General features: G+C 43.6%; 1 protein-coding gene across 3 annotated transcripts in view; it reads right to left on the minus strand.

Annotated features, from left to right (window-relative positions):
• The window catches only part of RARB (retinoic acid receptor beta), a gene marked incomplete at both ends in the record, with an annotated part of 424,884 nt that overhangs the window by 100,649 nt on the left and 306,343 nt on the right, over positions 1 to 17,892 (minus strand). For all 3 annotated transcript variants that reach the window (XM_079705320.1, XM_079705322.1, XM_079705321.1), the window contains one exon: positions 1,542 to 1,683. In XM_079705320.1, the coding sequence (XP_079561446.1) occupies positions 1,542 to 1,683 (142 nt within the window). The remainder of the gene's footprint in view (positions 1 to 1,541; positions 1,684 to 17,892) is intronic.

Below are 17,892 nucleotides of genomic sequence, written 5' to 3' on the forward strand. Positions count from 1 at the left end.
TTTCAGTTTAGTTTAGTTTTTTTAATTGGGTTATTTCCTTTCTTATCATTGAATTTTCAGAGGTTTTCCATATTCTACATATAAGTCCTTAGCAGATATGTGATTTGTGAGTATTTCCTCCTCGTCTGTGGCTTGGCTTGTCATTAATTTCACAGTGTCATTTGAACAGCAGACATTTCCTGATTTTAATGAAGTCTGATTTACCATTTTTTTCCTTTTATGGGTCACGAGCATGAGTCTTGAACCCATTCTCACTGGACCAGCCTAGGTTACATGTTCGCCATGAACCAATGACTGTGGCTGGGGCAGGTTATACTGACTGGCTGAGTCAAATGAATGGATCCAACCCTGATGTCTTCCCTGAGGAGTAGAAACCCAAGACGTAAAAAAGCCTATGTAAACTCTGGGCAGAGTTAGGAAAGGTGAGGGGCAGGAAAGACACTGGCAGGCCACCAAGAAACGTCCCAAGTCAGAGCTCCCAGCAGAGCTCCCGTCGCCAGCTGTGCACTCTCAGGGAAGTCCTGGCCGGCTCCAGGGGCCTCGCTCCTATGGCCACACGTCCCAGTTCCAAAATCCAAGAGCTTCTAACCGACATAAAGCCTTCAAACCCCGCTGTTGGACTGTGGTTTTTCGTCCCACTCTCGTAGGGGTCAGTGGGCGTGGCTTAGAATCTCCAGGGCCCCTCAGAGCGCCCCGCCCAGTGCCCCACTCAGATGCTCAAGTGTCGGGACGCAGTGGGGGCAGGTGGGCAGCGATTCCACCGAGCGCCCAACCAGGCACACATCCCTGCATCTTTCTTACACCTGCCTGAGCCCGGCCACGCGCCTGGCATGTTCTTGTTCCCTTCGTGATTTTTTGGTGCTGTATGTACTCTGCCTGTATATGTACTCTGCATGTATAATTCAAAGCCCCACAAGCAGATGATTATGGACCACTCATTTTTAATCTATTCAAATGTTCTCTTCTGAATTAATCAAGTGTGTAACTGTTTAGAGGAGTAGGGCTGAATCGAGTTTGGAAAAATGCCAACGTGCCAAGTTTCTAAATGTTTCTTTGCCAGCAAAAGTTTTACACTCCCTCCCCTCTGAAAAAGGGTCCATTATTACCACGGTTGATGGACCCTCTGAAAAAGGGTCCATTATCACCACATGCCTCTCACCTCGTTTTATTCTCATCAACACAGGCAAAGCTCTTTATTCCTACTGTCGAGATGGGGAAACAGAGTCTCTATGTGGCTCTAGGACCAGTTACCAGTGGCTCAGAGACACAGAGCTGGTTAGTAACCACTCTGGAATACAAGCCTGCTGTCCACGACACCCAGCGCCTGCCTTTTCACCAACTGCCACTCAAATTGTATCTGAAAACCCCCACAGTTGTTCTATTTCCATGTCATCTCTGTTGACACCTACCCTTGGCAAACTGTCATTCGTGTCACGTCTGAATTCCACACGGTGACGTCCTCCATGACTTGATTTTGGAGGCTGAGCAACCATATTTATAGATAAGGCAGAGAGAAAAAAAATTTTTGAGACTCCACTTACATTCTTTGGACATTCCCACTTCAAAGCACTTCTGGAGTCGACAGTACTGGCATCGATTCCTGGTGACTTTATTAATAACACAGTTCTTATCTCGGTGACAAGTGTAAATCATGTTCTTCTGAATACTTCTGCGGAAAAACCCCTGCAAGCAACCAAGAAGATGAGAAAATTAAGCAAAACTACTGAGCTTCATGAGAAATCAAAGTCAACCTTATCAATGCATTGACTGTTCGTTCTGAGTAATGAAGTGATGGCAGCAGAAAAGTTAACTTATTTAAGCCTTAAAATCCTTGTGAAATATGAATAGTCAGTTCTCTCCCTTTGCTGCAAACCAGAAAGTCCCTTTTAATCAAAACTGGACCGTTATTATCTTGCTAAAAGAAAATGAATACCAAGAATTCACTTGGAAAACATAATGCAGAGTTGGGTTCACTCCAAACAGGCTTAACTTCCTAAGTGGCTCCCTTGCTGGCCAGAACGATATCAGGTGAGTCCACTGTCAAGAAAGCCAATAGAAGAAGCATTCCACTTGCACAAGAAATTATACGCTTCGTGAAAGAATAAGGTCTTTCCAAAGGAGTCTTCTCCAAATGCTCTTACATATTTAGCTCTCGTGATAATATTTAAAACACGATTTAATTTGCGAAGTGTTTAGAAAAATATTATCCAAGATTGGAAACAAGGCAGAAAAATGATTGTCTGCTCATTTAATGGCATGTGAGAGCTGTGATGTCCAATATGGTAGCTACGAATCACGTGTGGCTATTTAAATCAAAATTAATGAAAATTAAATAAAATTAGTATGATAATCTCCAGGTCCATCCATGTTGCTGCAAATGGCATTATTTCATTCTTTAATGGCTAATATTGCACTGTATGTATGTACCATATCGTCTTTATCCATTCACCTGTGGATGGACATTTAGGTTGCTTCCATGTCTTGGCTACTGTAAACAGTGCTGCAATGAACACTGGGGTGCACGTATCCTTTCAAACCATGTTTTTCTCCAGATATACGCCGGGGAGTGGGATTGCTGGATCATATGGCAGCTCTATTTTTAGTTTTTTTTTTTTTTCAGGAACCTCCATACTGTTCTCCATAGTGGCTGCACCAATTTACATTCCCACCAACAGTGCAGGAGGGTTCCCTTTTCTCCACACCCTCTGCAGCATTTACTATTGGTAGACTTTTTGATGATGGCCATTCTGATCTATGTGAGGTGATACCTCATTGTAGTTTGATTTGCATTTCTCTAATAACTAGTGATGTTGAGCATCTTTTCATGGGCCTCTTTGGCCACTGTATGTCTTCTTTGGAGAAATGTCTATGTAGGTCTTCTGCCCACTTTTTCTTTCTTTCTTTTTTTTTTTTAACATCTTTATTGGAGTATAATTGCTTTACAATGGTGCCCACTTTTTGATTGGGTTGTTTGTGGTTTTTTTTTTTTGATATTGACCTTCATGAGCTGCTTGTAAACTCTGGAGATTAATCCCTTCAAGTGCTCAACAGCCACACATGTGCAGGGGCTACCACACTGGGCAGCACATGTACAGAATATTTCCATCATTGCAGGAAGTTCCCTAGGGCAATGCGTACGCCACACTGACTGCCAAACTTACCCGAGTCATCTAACGGTCTCGGGAAATGTAACTTCCTTTGACTTACTGTTTATTACTGACTGAACCTTGACTCTGTAAAGATTGTAGAAGACTGGTAACTTATAAATCATATGTGCCTAGTATAGGTGCAAAGATTCCTGCCTGGTTGAAATATAACCAAAGATTATTGTTTTATTGCCTTGTAGAACATTAAGCAGTTGGGTCTAACTTTGCCACCTTATTCCAGCCTTCTTTTTTCCAATCACCCTATCTGTCTGTCTGCCTACCTCCCTCCCTACCTATTTTTTTCATATCCTTCTTTGAACCAGCTTTGTCATCTGACTGTTTCCCTCATTAATGAGTGAAATAAGTCTTCAACATGTGCTTACTGCATATTTGAATAAGTATTGTTTTTTAACTTTTGGAAAGTTATATTTTGACCAGAGAAGCAATTTATCCTGATTTTTTTGGAAACACTGATGAAACAAATCACACTTCAGGCTCCATGAGCACAGGGTCTCCCCCCAGCTTCTCCTCTCTGTGTACCCATCTCCCCACACAGCTTTGCAGAGAACAGAAAATTAAGTGGCGCTTGTTAAGACAGAGATGATAGAAGAGTGAGTGACGGGTAAACCTGCTGTCTTTTCTAATCGCCCAACAAAAACCTCTACGCTGCTAGGGGTATCACGAGCAAGGAGTTACACCGCATCAATTGTGATGTGACTTTTACCTCCGTTAGCAACAATTCTCTTGAATGTGGGAAGCACACCATCCACTGTGTTGAACAGCAAACAAGACGTGCCATCTGACTTCAACTTTCCCTGTAGTACATTAACACCCCAGGAGCCAGAACTAAAGACCTTCAAAGCTAAAGCACATCAGCAAAGGAAGCTCACGTAACACACATTGCTTAGGATATTTACGTGGGCACCCTAGGATTTTAACATCTAAAAAAACATATTTTTACTGGCATCGTTCGACTGTAAACGCCTGGAAATCTTGTTTAAGGTTGCAACTCCTCTCACATCCCAGACACACACATTTTCCAAGAAAACGTAGTTTATTTTTGTACCTCTGGAGCTACAAATATGCTCAGAATCTAAAATAACAGGTTATAAATACTCTGAAGCTCTAAGAGAATCTGTGCACTGTGGTCACCTCAAACATATTTTTTCCTGCAAAGAATACCTACAGGACACTCTCGGCTGCCAGACGTACAAACTCAATTGACAGAAACTTCACTGCTCTCCCGTCAAGTTACACTGATACATGGAAGATCCGGTCTTTTTGCAGGTGTGAAGCAAGTGAGGTATGGACCAAGGTGACCTCCTCCACTTATTACAAACTGAATAATCAGTTCAGAAAATTCTTAGTGAGTGAGCACAAAGGAGCGGAAACCAATCTCCTGACACCCGGAGGAAAGACGAAGAGAGAATTAAGAACTTTATATGTCACTAATTATGCAGTCAGCGTGGTTCAGGAGCAATGACAGCAGAAACTAAATAGGACTTCTTGGTTTTCCCAATCAGAGCTTGGGCTGGATTTCAGGAGGAGGTCTAAGTTTCAGTAAATCATTTCCACCAGGGTAGAATACTTGCTGACTAAAATGTATGCTGTGAGGTATTTTTATTCATGGGCTGGGTGAACAGAAATGCCCTCTGAGGCCAAAGAGAGGTTTGCGTTGTCCAAACCCCTTTCCTCCACAGTAGATACTGTGAACCGTCCTGTAAACCTCGTTTCCACTGCTTGGAGGACCTCGTGTGTGCGTGCGTGCGTGCGGCACCATAGCCCGTGTCACCAAAATTTTATCTACTTAATGTTTTATTTAGGTTGATTCTTCTTTATTTTTTTTTAAAGATTTGTTTTGATGTGGACCATTTTTTAAAAGTCTTTATTGAATCTGTTAACAATACTGCTTCAGTTTTATGTTTTGGTTTTTTGGCCCCGAGGCACGCGGGATCCTAGCTCCCCAACCAGGGATCGAACCCGCACCCCCTACAATGGAAGGCAAAGTCCCAACCACTGGACTGCCAGGGAAGTCCCTCTTCCTTTATTTTTATTTATTTATTATTATTATTTTTTTGCGGTACTTGGGCCTCGCACTGCTGTGGCCTCTCCCGTTGCGGAGCACAGGCTCCGGACGCGCAGGCTCAGCGGCCATGGCTCACGGGCCCAGCTGCTCCGCGGCATGTGGGATCTTCCCGGACCAGGGCGCGAACCCATGTCCCCTGCATCGGCAGGTGGACTCTCAACCACTGCGCCACCAGGGAAGCCCCCTCTTCCTTTATTTTTAACATTATTTAAAATGGAAACCTTTAACCTCTGGCTCAATTTGAGTACCAGCACCAACTGTCAATATGAGAAGGCATTCATAAAATAAATAAAATGAAGTCGAACAAAACAATAATCAGATGCGATTTCACTCTCGCTGGATCCTGCTTCTGCTAACCCTCACTCCTGGGTGAAAGGGAATGGAGCAAGACCTAGCTACAGATCAGCACTGACTTGAGGCTTCTCTCTCTTTTTTTTTTTTGAGGCTTCTCTTGAGGAATTCAGAGAAAATAAACATGTTTCTCACTATGTGATTCAATGAGGTTTAATGCCATGAATCTGTCCCACCTAAAGTTGGGAGCCTCAGAATTTGGGAATCAAAACTGTATCCCAAAGTTGTTACATGTAAAATGAGCTTTAGACGTACTGAGTTCAAACAGAAACAGACTCACAGACTTTGAAAATAAACTTCTGGTTACCAAAGGGGAAAGAGGGGAGGGAGGGATAAATTAGGAGTTTGGGATTAACATACACACACCACTATATATAAAATAGATAACCAACAAGGACCTGCTGTATACCACAGGGAACTCTACTCAATATCCCATAATAACCTACATGGGAACAGAATCTGAAAAAGAATGGATGTATGTATATGTATAACTGAATCACTGCGCTGTATACCTGAAACTAACTCCAATATAAAATAAAAATTAAGTTAAAAAAATTTTTAAGTGGGAAAAAAAAAAGTTTTCCATCAAAGCAAAGTACCGAGTTCAAGTGTGATAGTTCTTGCAGCCAGGAGATGGGTAGAGACACATCTGCAGGAGGAAAGACTGAAAAGCTGAGCAAGTACAGATGAAGGATTTGGTCCTCTTTGGAGAAGCAGCCCCACGGCAGAGAGGGGGCAGGAGGGTGCAGTGGGAGAGTCCTGGCAGGGAAGGAGAGGGGCGGGCTTGGAGAGTCACAGCCTCAGGGCTAGGCGCACTCACGCACTATCTCCTGAGGGAGGGGCTGGAGGCTTACTTCCAAGACCCTTCCCAGCTGTACCTTTCTGGACTCCAAGTGTGTCCTCGCGCCAGGGAGTGACAAGTTGGGATGGCTTGAGAGTGAGGATGAGGGGGCTTCTGTGGGCAAAGAAAATGGCCAAGGAGGAGGTTTGAAGACGAAGGAAGGAGAGACCGTCCACCTGTAGGGGTGACAACTGCCATTTCTTCGGACTCACAGACACAGAGATCAGGCTGGCGGTTGCCAAGGGGGAGGGGGTTGGGGGAGGGATGGAGTGGGAGGCTGGGGATTAGCAGATGGAAGCTATTATGTATGGACTGGATAAAAAATAAGGTCCTACTGTACAGCACCGGGAGCTGTATTCAATATCCTGGGATAAACCATCATGGAAAGGAATATGAAAAAGAATGTATATATGTGTATAACTGAATCACTTTGCTGTACAGCAGAAATTAACACACAATGTGGTAAATCAACTCTACTTCAATAAAAAAATTTAAAAAAACCCTGCGATTTGTTGGGACTAGCCTGGGGCTTAAAAGACACCAACAAGAGGGCTTTCAGATGGTGTCACCTTTATCTTGGAGCGGAGACCTCACCACACCTCTGTGGGGACCTGGGGCAGGTATCTGTGACCGGATGGAGGCTGGAGTGTCAATCCTGGCTCATGGTTGCTGGTCATCAGGAAGTCTGAGGGCCTGGTTTTCTGACACCAAGCCTAGGGTTGCTGGTGCCACGAGTTTCCTCTTTCACTTTCCAGAAACATCCTTTTTTTCCCAGTAAACACAGAAAACTTCTAACAGGTTTTGAAGATGTTATGTCACCTCACCCAGGAAGCCTTCTCTGACTGATCCAAGCACACATGAATGCTTCCTCTTCTAGATAACATTGGGCTTTTGCTTTTCCTTCTACATCACACCTATCTGAGTATGATAGTTAAAATATTAATCAATAGTACCATCTACTTCAGAGGTTACATGGCCATCGTGGGGGAAGTCCAGTCTGTGGCCAGCAGTCACAGCCTCAGGAGTTCCATGGGCTTCAGAGATTTCCACCACTGGGTGTCACAGAAGCACCACCAAGTGTGACATCTTTCTTGCTGGGATTCCAGCCTCCCTGACAGGGGACAAGGAGGGGCTTGGGGGACGGCTCCACAGAACTAGGGTGGACAAGATGGGGATTCCACGGTGACTTCATGTGTCTTCCCTGGACTCACCACAGTGGACTTGGGTGGAAGGAGACAAAGACTGAAGGCAATGGTTAATCAACAACTGGTAGGAACACAGTTCAATATTTCAACACCTGGTACAAATGGATTGGTACAAATCAACTGCATATCCCCAGGACCGGGACAGAACCTGACACATGGCAGATATCCAACAAACAGCTGTCGACTGAACGAACGAACAATGGACATCCTCAGCTATAAACAGAGCCAGAGCGATAGTCCTGGATGAGCTACACCTTGATTCCACAAAATATTCCTCAGTGATAATGTATTGCTTGAGGATGATATATGTGTACTTAGGGAAGGAAGCATCCAGATTTCCCAGAGGTTAGGAGAAGACCCACTGATCTGAGTTGTAATCAGGTTAGTCAATCAGGACTTCTGTTGGTTAGCCATGATTTGTGTTGGTTAATCTCTTAATTAACTTTTGTTGGTTAATTGCTAACTTGGTGAAACCTGCCTTCTGCTGCCTAATCAGGGCTTCTGTGGTTTAAGCGTGACTTCTATTGTTTGAGATCTCCAAAGCAAGTGACACAATTAATGCTCTAACTACCTAGATCAAGAAGCTAGACCTGCATCACGAACTGGGTCAAGTGTTTTCTAACCACGGATTTTTCAACCTCTCTTACCTCACAGGCTCTTCTACTCTTGCTATCAAAGAACTGGGGTCCAGCCAAAAAGAAAAAAAAATAGTCACTTGGTGGAGAAGGCCACATAGGCCTTACAGCCATTTGCGAAACATTTGCTTCACATCATAGCAATAACCATGGAATGCCCACATCCTGCTCAGATTTCTTCTGTCTCCCCTTGGGGATATGAGGTGCCATTGTTCTAACTAACGTACTATCTATGGGACAGAAACAATCCTAAATCAGAAGGAACGGTATGTCTCTTGTAAACCTAAATATCCTCCTATACCTAACTACTTACAATTCGTAATTCCCTTGATGGACTAGTCAGATGTCCCAAATCTAAACAGGACATGGAGAAAAGTGACTCATCTCACTCCTTCTTCATATTTTGATATGACATTAAGTTGGGCCTCCTTCTCTCCTCTCATACTCTCAAATCATTGCTCCGATTCTCATCATTTTTTCTCCCATTCATGGGCCCTGTTTCACCTTCTAGTTTTCAGATATCATCACATATAATATCTTTCACCCTCTCCCAAAGGGGGTGATTTTTTGGTTGGTTCAGATAGTGGGCTAGTGGTTAAGAATTCGGCTTTAAAATTTTTTTGTGAAAAATAATTGCCTGGGGACTTCCCTGGCGGTCCAGTGGTTAAGACTCTGTGCTTCCACTGCAGGGGGCACAGGTCTGATCCCTGGTCAGGGAACCAAGATCCTTCAAGCCACACGGCAAAAAAAAAAAAAAAAAAAAAAAAAAAAATTGCCTGTAGTTTGTGTATTATGTATAATTATATATAATATCTTGCCTTACAGAAATGGAGTGGGGCTGAAATTTTTTAAATTCATTTTTATTGGAGTATAGTTGATTTACAATGTTGTGTTAGTTTCAGGTGTACAGCAAAGTGAATCAGTTATACATATACATATATCCACTCTTTTTTAGATTCTTTTCCCATATAGGTTATTACAGAGTATTGAGTAGAGTTCCCTGTGCTATACAGTAGGTCCTTATTAGTTATCTATTTTATATATAGTAGTATGTATATGTCAATCCCAATCTCCCAATTTATCTCTCCCACTGGTAACCTTAAGTTTGTTTTCTATATCTGTGACTCTATTTCTGTTTTGTAAGTAAGTTCATTTGTATCCCTTTTTTTAGATTCCACATATAAATATCATATGATATTTGTCTTTCTTTGTCTGACTTACTTCACTTAGTATGATAATCTCTAGGTCCATCCAAGTGGTTACAAATGGCATTATTTCGTTCTTTTTTATGGCTGAGTACTATTCCACTGTATATATGTACCACATTTTCTTTATCCATTCATCTGTCAATGGACATTTTGGTCGCTTCCATGTCTTGGCTATTGTAAATAGTGCTGCTATGAACATAGGGGTGCATGTATCTTTTTGATTATGGTTTTCTCTGGATATATGCCCAGGAGTGGGATTGCTAGATCATATGGTAGCTCTATTTTTAGTTTTTAAAGGAACCTTCATACTGTTCTCCTTAGTGGCTATACCAACTTACACCCCACCCACAGTGTAGGAGGGTTCCCTAATTGGTAAGGTAGGAATACACTGTTTCGGGCTCTGATTTTGCCCCCTAGGTGATATTTACATCATACTGTATGCTGCTGGCACCTACTGAACCGAGGCTGGAGATGGTGTTAGATATCCTACAATGCAGAGCAATTCCCCTGCTGTAGACTGAATGTATCCCCCGAAATTCCTACATTGAAGCCTGTTGCCCAATGTGATGGTATGAGGAGGGTGGAGCCCTTATAAAAGAGACCCCAGAGAGCTAGCTTGGCCCTTCCTCCCCCATGTGAAGGTAAAGGGAAAAGACAGATGTCCAGGAAGCAGGCCTTCACAAAACTCTGAATCTGCCAAGTGCCTTGATCTTGGACTTCACAGCCTCCTGAACTGTGAGAAATAAATGTCTGTTGCTTATTTAAAAAAAAAAAGAAAAAGAATAGGCTGTAGCTCGGGTACACGTGGATTTAAACACTGACTCGGCCACTTAATTATGTGATATTGAGCAAGTTACACTAAGGCCTCAGTTTCCTTATCCGTAAAATGGGGATAATAAAGTACCTACTTCATAGGATCACTCAGTGCACTCCATCAGGGAACACATATAAAGTGTCAGCACAATGACCAGCACATAGCAAGGGCCCCATGAATGGCAGCTTTAGTTACTGGCAAAACATCTTTTTCCAAAGCTTTCTTCTGGACAATTTCCAATATACATTTTGTGTTTAAAATAAAGATTCCCAACTAGGACAGAACACTGTTCTGAATCTCTGAACAACATGGGCTATTGTGGGCAGACAACCTGATGATTCCAAAGACTCATTCATATATTGATCCATTCACTCAATGCCAGTTAACCGGGGTGGGCTCTCCCGGGGCGCACAGAGAGGGAGAAGGCCTGGTCCTGCCCCCCCTCAATCTACCAGGAGCACTAAGTCAAGTGAACCCAGCAGTGTGGAAGCAGAGAGTGGAAAAGGGCCCCGTACAGTGCCTGGCACATAGTAGGCACACGGCAGTTATTTACTGAGTGAAGGCCGTAGGTATTCAAAGGAGTCAGAAAGGAGTCAACACGTGATCCCAGCGCTAACGAAGGGGTAGGATTTGAACAGCAAGACAACCAGCAAGGACCTACCGTAGAGCACAGGGAACTCTACTCGATACTCTGTAATGACCTATATGAGAAAAGAATCTGAAAAAGAGTGGATACATGTAGATGTATAACTGAATCACTGTGCTGTACATCTGAAACACAAGACTGTAAATCAATTATACTCCAATAAAATTAAAAAAAATATATTTCCCCCCAAGGAGCATCATGGGTGAGCAGAGGCTGGGGTTAGAAAGGACAGGGAACGGCCAGTGGTCCGGGCCGGTAGAGTCGTGAGTGATGGATGTGTATGTGACACACAGCTGGGATAGCGGCTGACGTGCAGACGGGGGAAGATGAAGAAGGCCACGCCAGGCGCTTGCCGGGAAAGAACTCGCTCTCCTGTGCAGGAGAGGACTCGGGTCGGAGGTAGACTCCGCCCAGATGGCTCAGGAAGCTGTGCATCACTGATTTCATCGTGCATTAACTGCATGCATACTGAAGCAGACAGTGAACTCTGGGTATCAACACAGATCCCTAAAACCCAGAGCCTGCCCTCAGGCCTGAGCAGGAATGGAGCCCAAGAATCCTTGATTTCTGACTGTCAAACTAAAGTTGCTTCTGAGAATTCACACCATGGTGTTTTGGATGGAAGTTGCTTTGCTGCCTTAGAGCCATTTACGGGCTGAACAAGTTCAGAAACCATCAAGATCCTTTGAAGAAAGGCACTAAGTAAAAACTTTTTTCCTTTTTAAAAAAAGGCAACTTGGCCCTTTATTTGTCATAAAAAGCATCGGGTCAGGAGAAATTCACCCCAAAACTAGTGTGGGAAGCACATCTGTTTGCACTGGGCTTTTGCAGAGCTAATTTCTATCCCACGCAAAGTTCAAAAGGGTAATTTCTCCTTCCTGAGTGAGAGAAGAGAGAGAAAAGTGAGGAGTGTTACTTAGTCGTTTTTCCTCGATCATTAAGAGACTATATCTCAACCCCATCTCAATCAAAGAGTAATACGCAGGTGGCCACCCCAGGGAGGCATGCCCCGGGCCAGCCAGGCCGGCACGGCGAGGTCCTGGCCAGGCCAGCGCAGAGCTGCAATTCCCATTTCCAGCCAGAAGCAGAGATGCTGCCAGTAGGAGGAGGTGAGTGTGGAATAATCCCATCACAGCAACTTTGGGAAACACGGCTTTCAGACCAGGAAACACGTTGCCTTAAACAAACAAAAAACACCCTCCCGAGTGAGTGGAAGTCTATGCGTGACAATGTCTGAAAAGTTATTAATAGCCAGATTTGGGGGAAGAAAGAGAGAAGCGAAGACCTTTTCACCCCACCGAAAGACAATGGTGAGAGGGAGAAAGTAAAAAAACAGCCCACTATTTTGATGACAGAGAGCTTCCTCCCCAGCAAGGAGGGTGGGCACACATGTGACATGGTGAACACTGGACAGTAGAGCTGGGGGGGCCGCTCTGAGCCACGAAAGGAAAACAACGTAAGATTCCTACTCCAAACTAGAAAGTCAAGTTGTCCCAAAGGGTAGAGGCTTAGAGTTATTTTTTGTTAAAAGAAAAATAAAATCCCCGCCAGGGGAAGGTCCCACTTTTGGAAATTTAGTAAAGATGAATGGGTGACAGTGGTGAAGGTGGATAGCGCCAAGGTCTGATAGCCTTGGCTTCTATAAGGTCCCTTATTCCCCAGTGCCTCTTGCCTGCTCCCTGGGAAAGGGTCCCTTCTGTCCTTCCACCTGACCATGCATTTCAGCCCTAACTCTCTCCTTTCAACGCCCTGGGACTGGAAGTTTCCTGAGCACATTTACTCCTGCCCAGGTTAGAAAGGCGAGCCTTTATTTTGGGAGATGCCTAGAAATATGGTTCATCTCTAAAGAAGGCGAAGACTACAGATTTAGCAAAAATATCATCTCTGTGGGAATGAGTCTTTCCAGAAGAGGGTGATTAAGGTCTTTTCCTGGACTTTGTCAGGTGAACCCCTGAGGGCTCAACCCCTGTTAGACCCAGAGGCCAATGCTCTCAATCCTTCTAATCCCCAGTTAATTAAAACTCCCCGGGAATACCAAGGCAAAGGCAGCCCGTGTTCTTAACTGTGAACCTGAACTCACAACACCAGAGATCAAGGTTTAAATCTCCAAAGTCTTCCATGTCCCAGGAAGGGCACGGGGCCACTGCATTCAGTCCACAGTGTTCTTTATTTTAGAGGAACATGATCTGGGGAAGAAATGCCACCAGGTAATATAAACTGGGAACCAACAAGTAAGAAGAGATTAATTGGTACAAATGTCTTTTAATTTAGGTGAAAAACTGGCTTTTTATATTTCCGAAACATGACCTTGGATAAAATAAGAGTTTTTGAAAGTGCCCAGGCATCATATAGCTCTGATTATTATAACCCCATTCTGACTGGTAGGCAGCCGATCAATCAGGTTTGGGGGCCAATAATCACAAACAAAATTTGGGAGGAGAGAGTTTCACAAGGCAAGTAAACACTACCGGTTAAACTGGCTGTTTTTCAAAAAGTGAAGGGATCTGCTCTGGGCTGGCTTCCCAAGTGTGTGGCCTGGGTAGTCACACAGAGCCCGGTTCTAAAAGGGTACTAGGTTTACTGCCCTGCTGTCGTTGTCTTGAAATTCTGAATCATTGTTGAACAAGAGGTGAGAGTTTTCGTTTTGTACTGGGTCCTGAAAATGAAGCAGCCAGCTCTGGTTCCAGAATACCATCTCCAGCAAAGGCTTCCAACCTTCTTCCTCCGTGAGGACCTGGAAGTCTTAGGTAGCCTCTCTTTTCCTCTGGCTGACCTGAAGGCTAGTTGTAAGATTGCTGGTCAGACAGAATTAAGCAAGTCCACCACCATCACACTTAGTCTCCCCAAGATGTCCTCGGGATGTTTTGAGCAATTTGATGGTTCCAGAAAGAGCCAGAAGGGAAAACCATTCGGGACGTATTTGATGTTCTACAATGGGCTTTATTTCCCACTTGGATAAGGGACTTTGGAGGGCGCTGGGAGGAGTAGGAAGAATACCAAGAACTTTTCCATAATTGGATAAAATTTCCTTCCAAATAGCACATATATTTAGGTGCAATCTCAGGAGGGAATCCAGAAGCTCAGCCATATGTGTCCTAGATGTTTCTCACTCCCCCTTGGGAGCCACCAAAATAAAGAGTAAAGTAGAAAGAAGGTGAGGAATATGAGGTCAAACAGTTAATCTGTTACCCAAAGAATTTCTGTATAGCAGGATAAATATCACAAATATAGTATCTTGGGGACCACCTCCCCACTTCTCAAGAATCTGAGTTGAGACAGGGTAGAAAGAAAGTCTGAAGGAGAGAAAAAAACCCTCTAAAATGGACGATTTCACTGGGCTCCACATAGCTTTCTTTAAATCTGGTTTTGAGAATTTACATTAAACCAACCAAAGACATCTGTTTTCTAGATTACTTGGGTCAGTTATTTTGTGCCCTTCCACCATGAAACCCATAGTTACCAATTTATCATCAGGATTACTCTAAATATAACAGGGCAAGAAGCCAATGCATTTTAAGTTTTTTAATTCTCAATTCTTTCACTGAGAAAAATGCACCAAAATAGCTCCTCAGCTACAGCCTGGGAGTTAGCAGACCCCAGCTGCTTTGCACATTAATTTCTAAAATCTCATCTGGACTCAAATTCAAGATCTTCATCTGTACTGAAGAGGGGGGGAAAGGTAAGCAGAAGGAGACCAAGCCAAAGCACGCTCAAATATATTTAAGCTCTTCACAGAGGAGTATGAATTTTTGAAATCACTTTTAGAAGTCTGGTGTGCAGCACGTCACCATCGACAAAGCCAGGACTCGCTCCTCCATGACATGTTGGCTGGTGACAATGTACATCTCCCAGCAACTCTGTGTATCACCTAATTCAAAGGCCTTTCACAGACGCCAATAATTAGAATGTACTGGTTTTGTTCTGTGATGCGAAGAGGTACCTAAATTAGAAAAGAAAACAGATGCTGGACCAAAATTTCTTGTACTTTTTCCAAGTTAATTTAATTTTCAGGGCCATTCAGGGATCTTCTACTGGAATTTTTCTCACTTATTTTGTATGTGGTTATGTCCTGAATCTGACGTGAAAAGGAAGAAATCATAGAGGACGTGGAAGCAGGAGAAGGGAAGTTGGTCAGGCCTTCACATGTAAGTCATCAAGAGTCTGATAACTGTTAAAATAACGGGCATTTATTGGCTGTAGCCTTCTGCTTCTCTTCACCACAGACGCTGCTCTGACAGAGCAATGATCTCACTAACAGGGTGGGGAGAAGATACTGCTTAAGCTCCAGCTCTCAAAATGGATTCCGTCCTTATATAGAAAAGCCATGGTGACTCTAGGCTGAGGCCTGATACACACCTTGTCGCAAATCCACCCTCTCAACTCTGAGCTCATCAATGAAACGGTCTGGAGCCCACCTGCCCCCAAGTTGCCTGTGTCCTTTGTCCAGGCCTCCATACCTAGACCATCCTCTTTCTCCTCCAAGCCTTCACTCATGCTGTTCCCTATGACTCAGAAGTCCTTTCCCTGCCTTGCCCTTTAGTTCATGATACAGCCCCCGAGAGGGTCAGGCACCTATGAATCCCCTACTACACAGCAGCACACCCTATGGCAACACTCACTCCACAGTACTGCAGTGATGGATCTTCATGTCTTTCTTCCTCAAAACAGAATCCTTTGTAGGCAGTACCTTAATTATCTTTGTGATGGAGCATAAGCAACTTTTCTAATTAAAAAATAATGTGGTGCACCCAATGTTCATAGCAGATCTATTTACAATAGCCAGGACATGGAAACAACCTAAATGTCCATCGACAGATGAATGGATTAAGAAGATGTGGCACATGTATACAATGGAATATTACTCAGCCATAAAAAGAATGAAATAATGCCATTGGCAGCAACTCGGATGCAACTAGAGATGATCATACTAGGTAAAGTAAGTCAGACAGAGAAAAGCAAAGACCATATGATATCACTTATATGTGGAATCTAAAATATGACACACAAATTAACTTATCTGTGATAAAGACACAGACCCACAGACATAGAGAACAGACTTGTGGCTGCCAAGCGAGAGGGGAGATGGAGGAGGGATGGAGTGGGAGGTTGGCATTAGCAGATGCAAACTGTTGTGTAAAGGATGGATAAACAGCAAGGTCCTACTGCAGAGCACAGGGAACTACACCCAATATCCTGGGATAAACCGCAATGGAAAAGAATATAACAAAGAAGGCATATATATATATGTATAACTGAGTCACTTTGCTGTACAGCAGAAATTAGCACAACATTGTAAATCAACTCTACTTCAATAAAAAAATAACATGGTGCAAGTTATTTTGCTTTTTATGTATCATATGGCGATTCCACGCAGAAGGAAAGGGAGGAACAGAAAGATCAGCATGGAAACTTAAATTCAATAAATATAACAACCGTCAAAATTCTTTAAGCATACGGAAAAGGAAAAAGGATGTTATATTTTCAACAGTGAAACTCCAGGATCATAAATTCAGACAGCAATACCAACTTCACGATTTATCCCAACCTCCTTTCCTTCTTATTCCAAATTAGTAAGAAAGCAGCTCAAATTTCACCCCCAGCTCCTCTTTCTTGATCTTTAAAATTAAAGTTGCAATATTTTGTCAGCAGGTGCCAAGATCTGAAATTGAGCAGGTCCCCAGTGCAAGAGGTAAAGGTCTCTTAAACGGCACAAACTTGCCTGCAATCAGCACATAACGGCTCCCACCCAAGCACCCCACGTTGTAAAAGCATGCTTCTGAAGCGGCTGCTCTCGGAGCCCTAACTTGTGTGCGTTCTGTGCCTATCTGATGAGGGGAATTCGGCAAAACACACACGATTCACTTTTTAAGTGTTACTTCTCTGCTTTTCTGTCTCATCCCTGACCTGAGTTGACAAACGGAGGAGCAGCCTTCTGACTACACGGGGGAGAAGGGGAAAATCAGTCCCGGTCAGAAAAGAGGTAGCTGCCAATTAGTTCATCTGTTCTCCAGTTTTCAATTAAAGGCAGCTAATGGATGTAGGGGGACACATTTTATTTTTTTCCTGACAGAGCCCTTATTTTTAAACTCCTAGCTTCATTTTCCAAAATTGCTGGCTTTAGACTGAAGAAACACACAGCTTGAGTGGAAAGCTGTATGTTCTCCTATATCCTGTATCAAAATGACATTTTTCTCCTCAGTGGCTACTTCCCGCTTGGCCTCCCAACGCTCTGCTGTCTGGGGCGGGCTTGTGGCGCAGTCTCTGCCCCAGGGGATGGGTGTTGGGTCCCACACTCCCTGCCAGCGAGGCATCCCTGGGAGCTCTGGGGTGCTTCACCCAACTCTGCTCTCTTTGGACGATCATTCGGTGGAATTTCATTTACCCTTCCAATTTTTTCCAGGAGGGAGGACAAAGAAGATAACTTGGATGGGTGTGTTAATTTGGAACTCATCTGAAAGAACTCCAGTCTCTCTTAAGCAGCTGCCTCTATACGGAATTTGGGAATTATTTTCCTTAGATCTAACAGGACTGAGCATTCCCTTGGCCACGGCTGGCCTTCTTCCCTGGAACACACACGTTCTCAGGATTGATATTTTTATCCAGAGTTTTCTCAAATGAATAATTAGGAGATGTATGCAGGCAGGAGTAGGAAAAAGAGCTGGGCCCCCATAAATCATGACCAACTGACCTGTAACCACAGAAGGACTGAATGACTTTTTGTTAACAGTTTAGCAGTTCTGTTTCTGCAGGACTGCACTGTCGCTAGACTTCAGGGATTTGTGGGGCAGTGGGAGTTAGAGCTATGGGAGAAGTCCTCCAGGATTGGACCAGCCACCCCTCAGGGCTGGAAAAGCTGCTGTGAATCACATGATCCTGGTAATTTGACATTTAACATGTCTATGGGGGCAAGACGATAAGACATTATATAGTAATTCCTGTTTCTTTTTATTTTTTAATTTT

Source organism: Hyperoodon ampullatus (assembly GCF_949752795.1).
Source record: "Hyperoodon ampullatus genome assembly, chromosome: 5".
NCBI lineage: Eukaryota > Metazoa > Chordata > Mammalia > Artiodactyla > Ziphiidae > Hyperoodon > Hyperoodon ampullatus.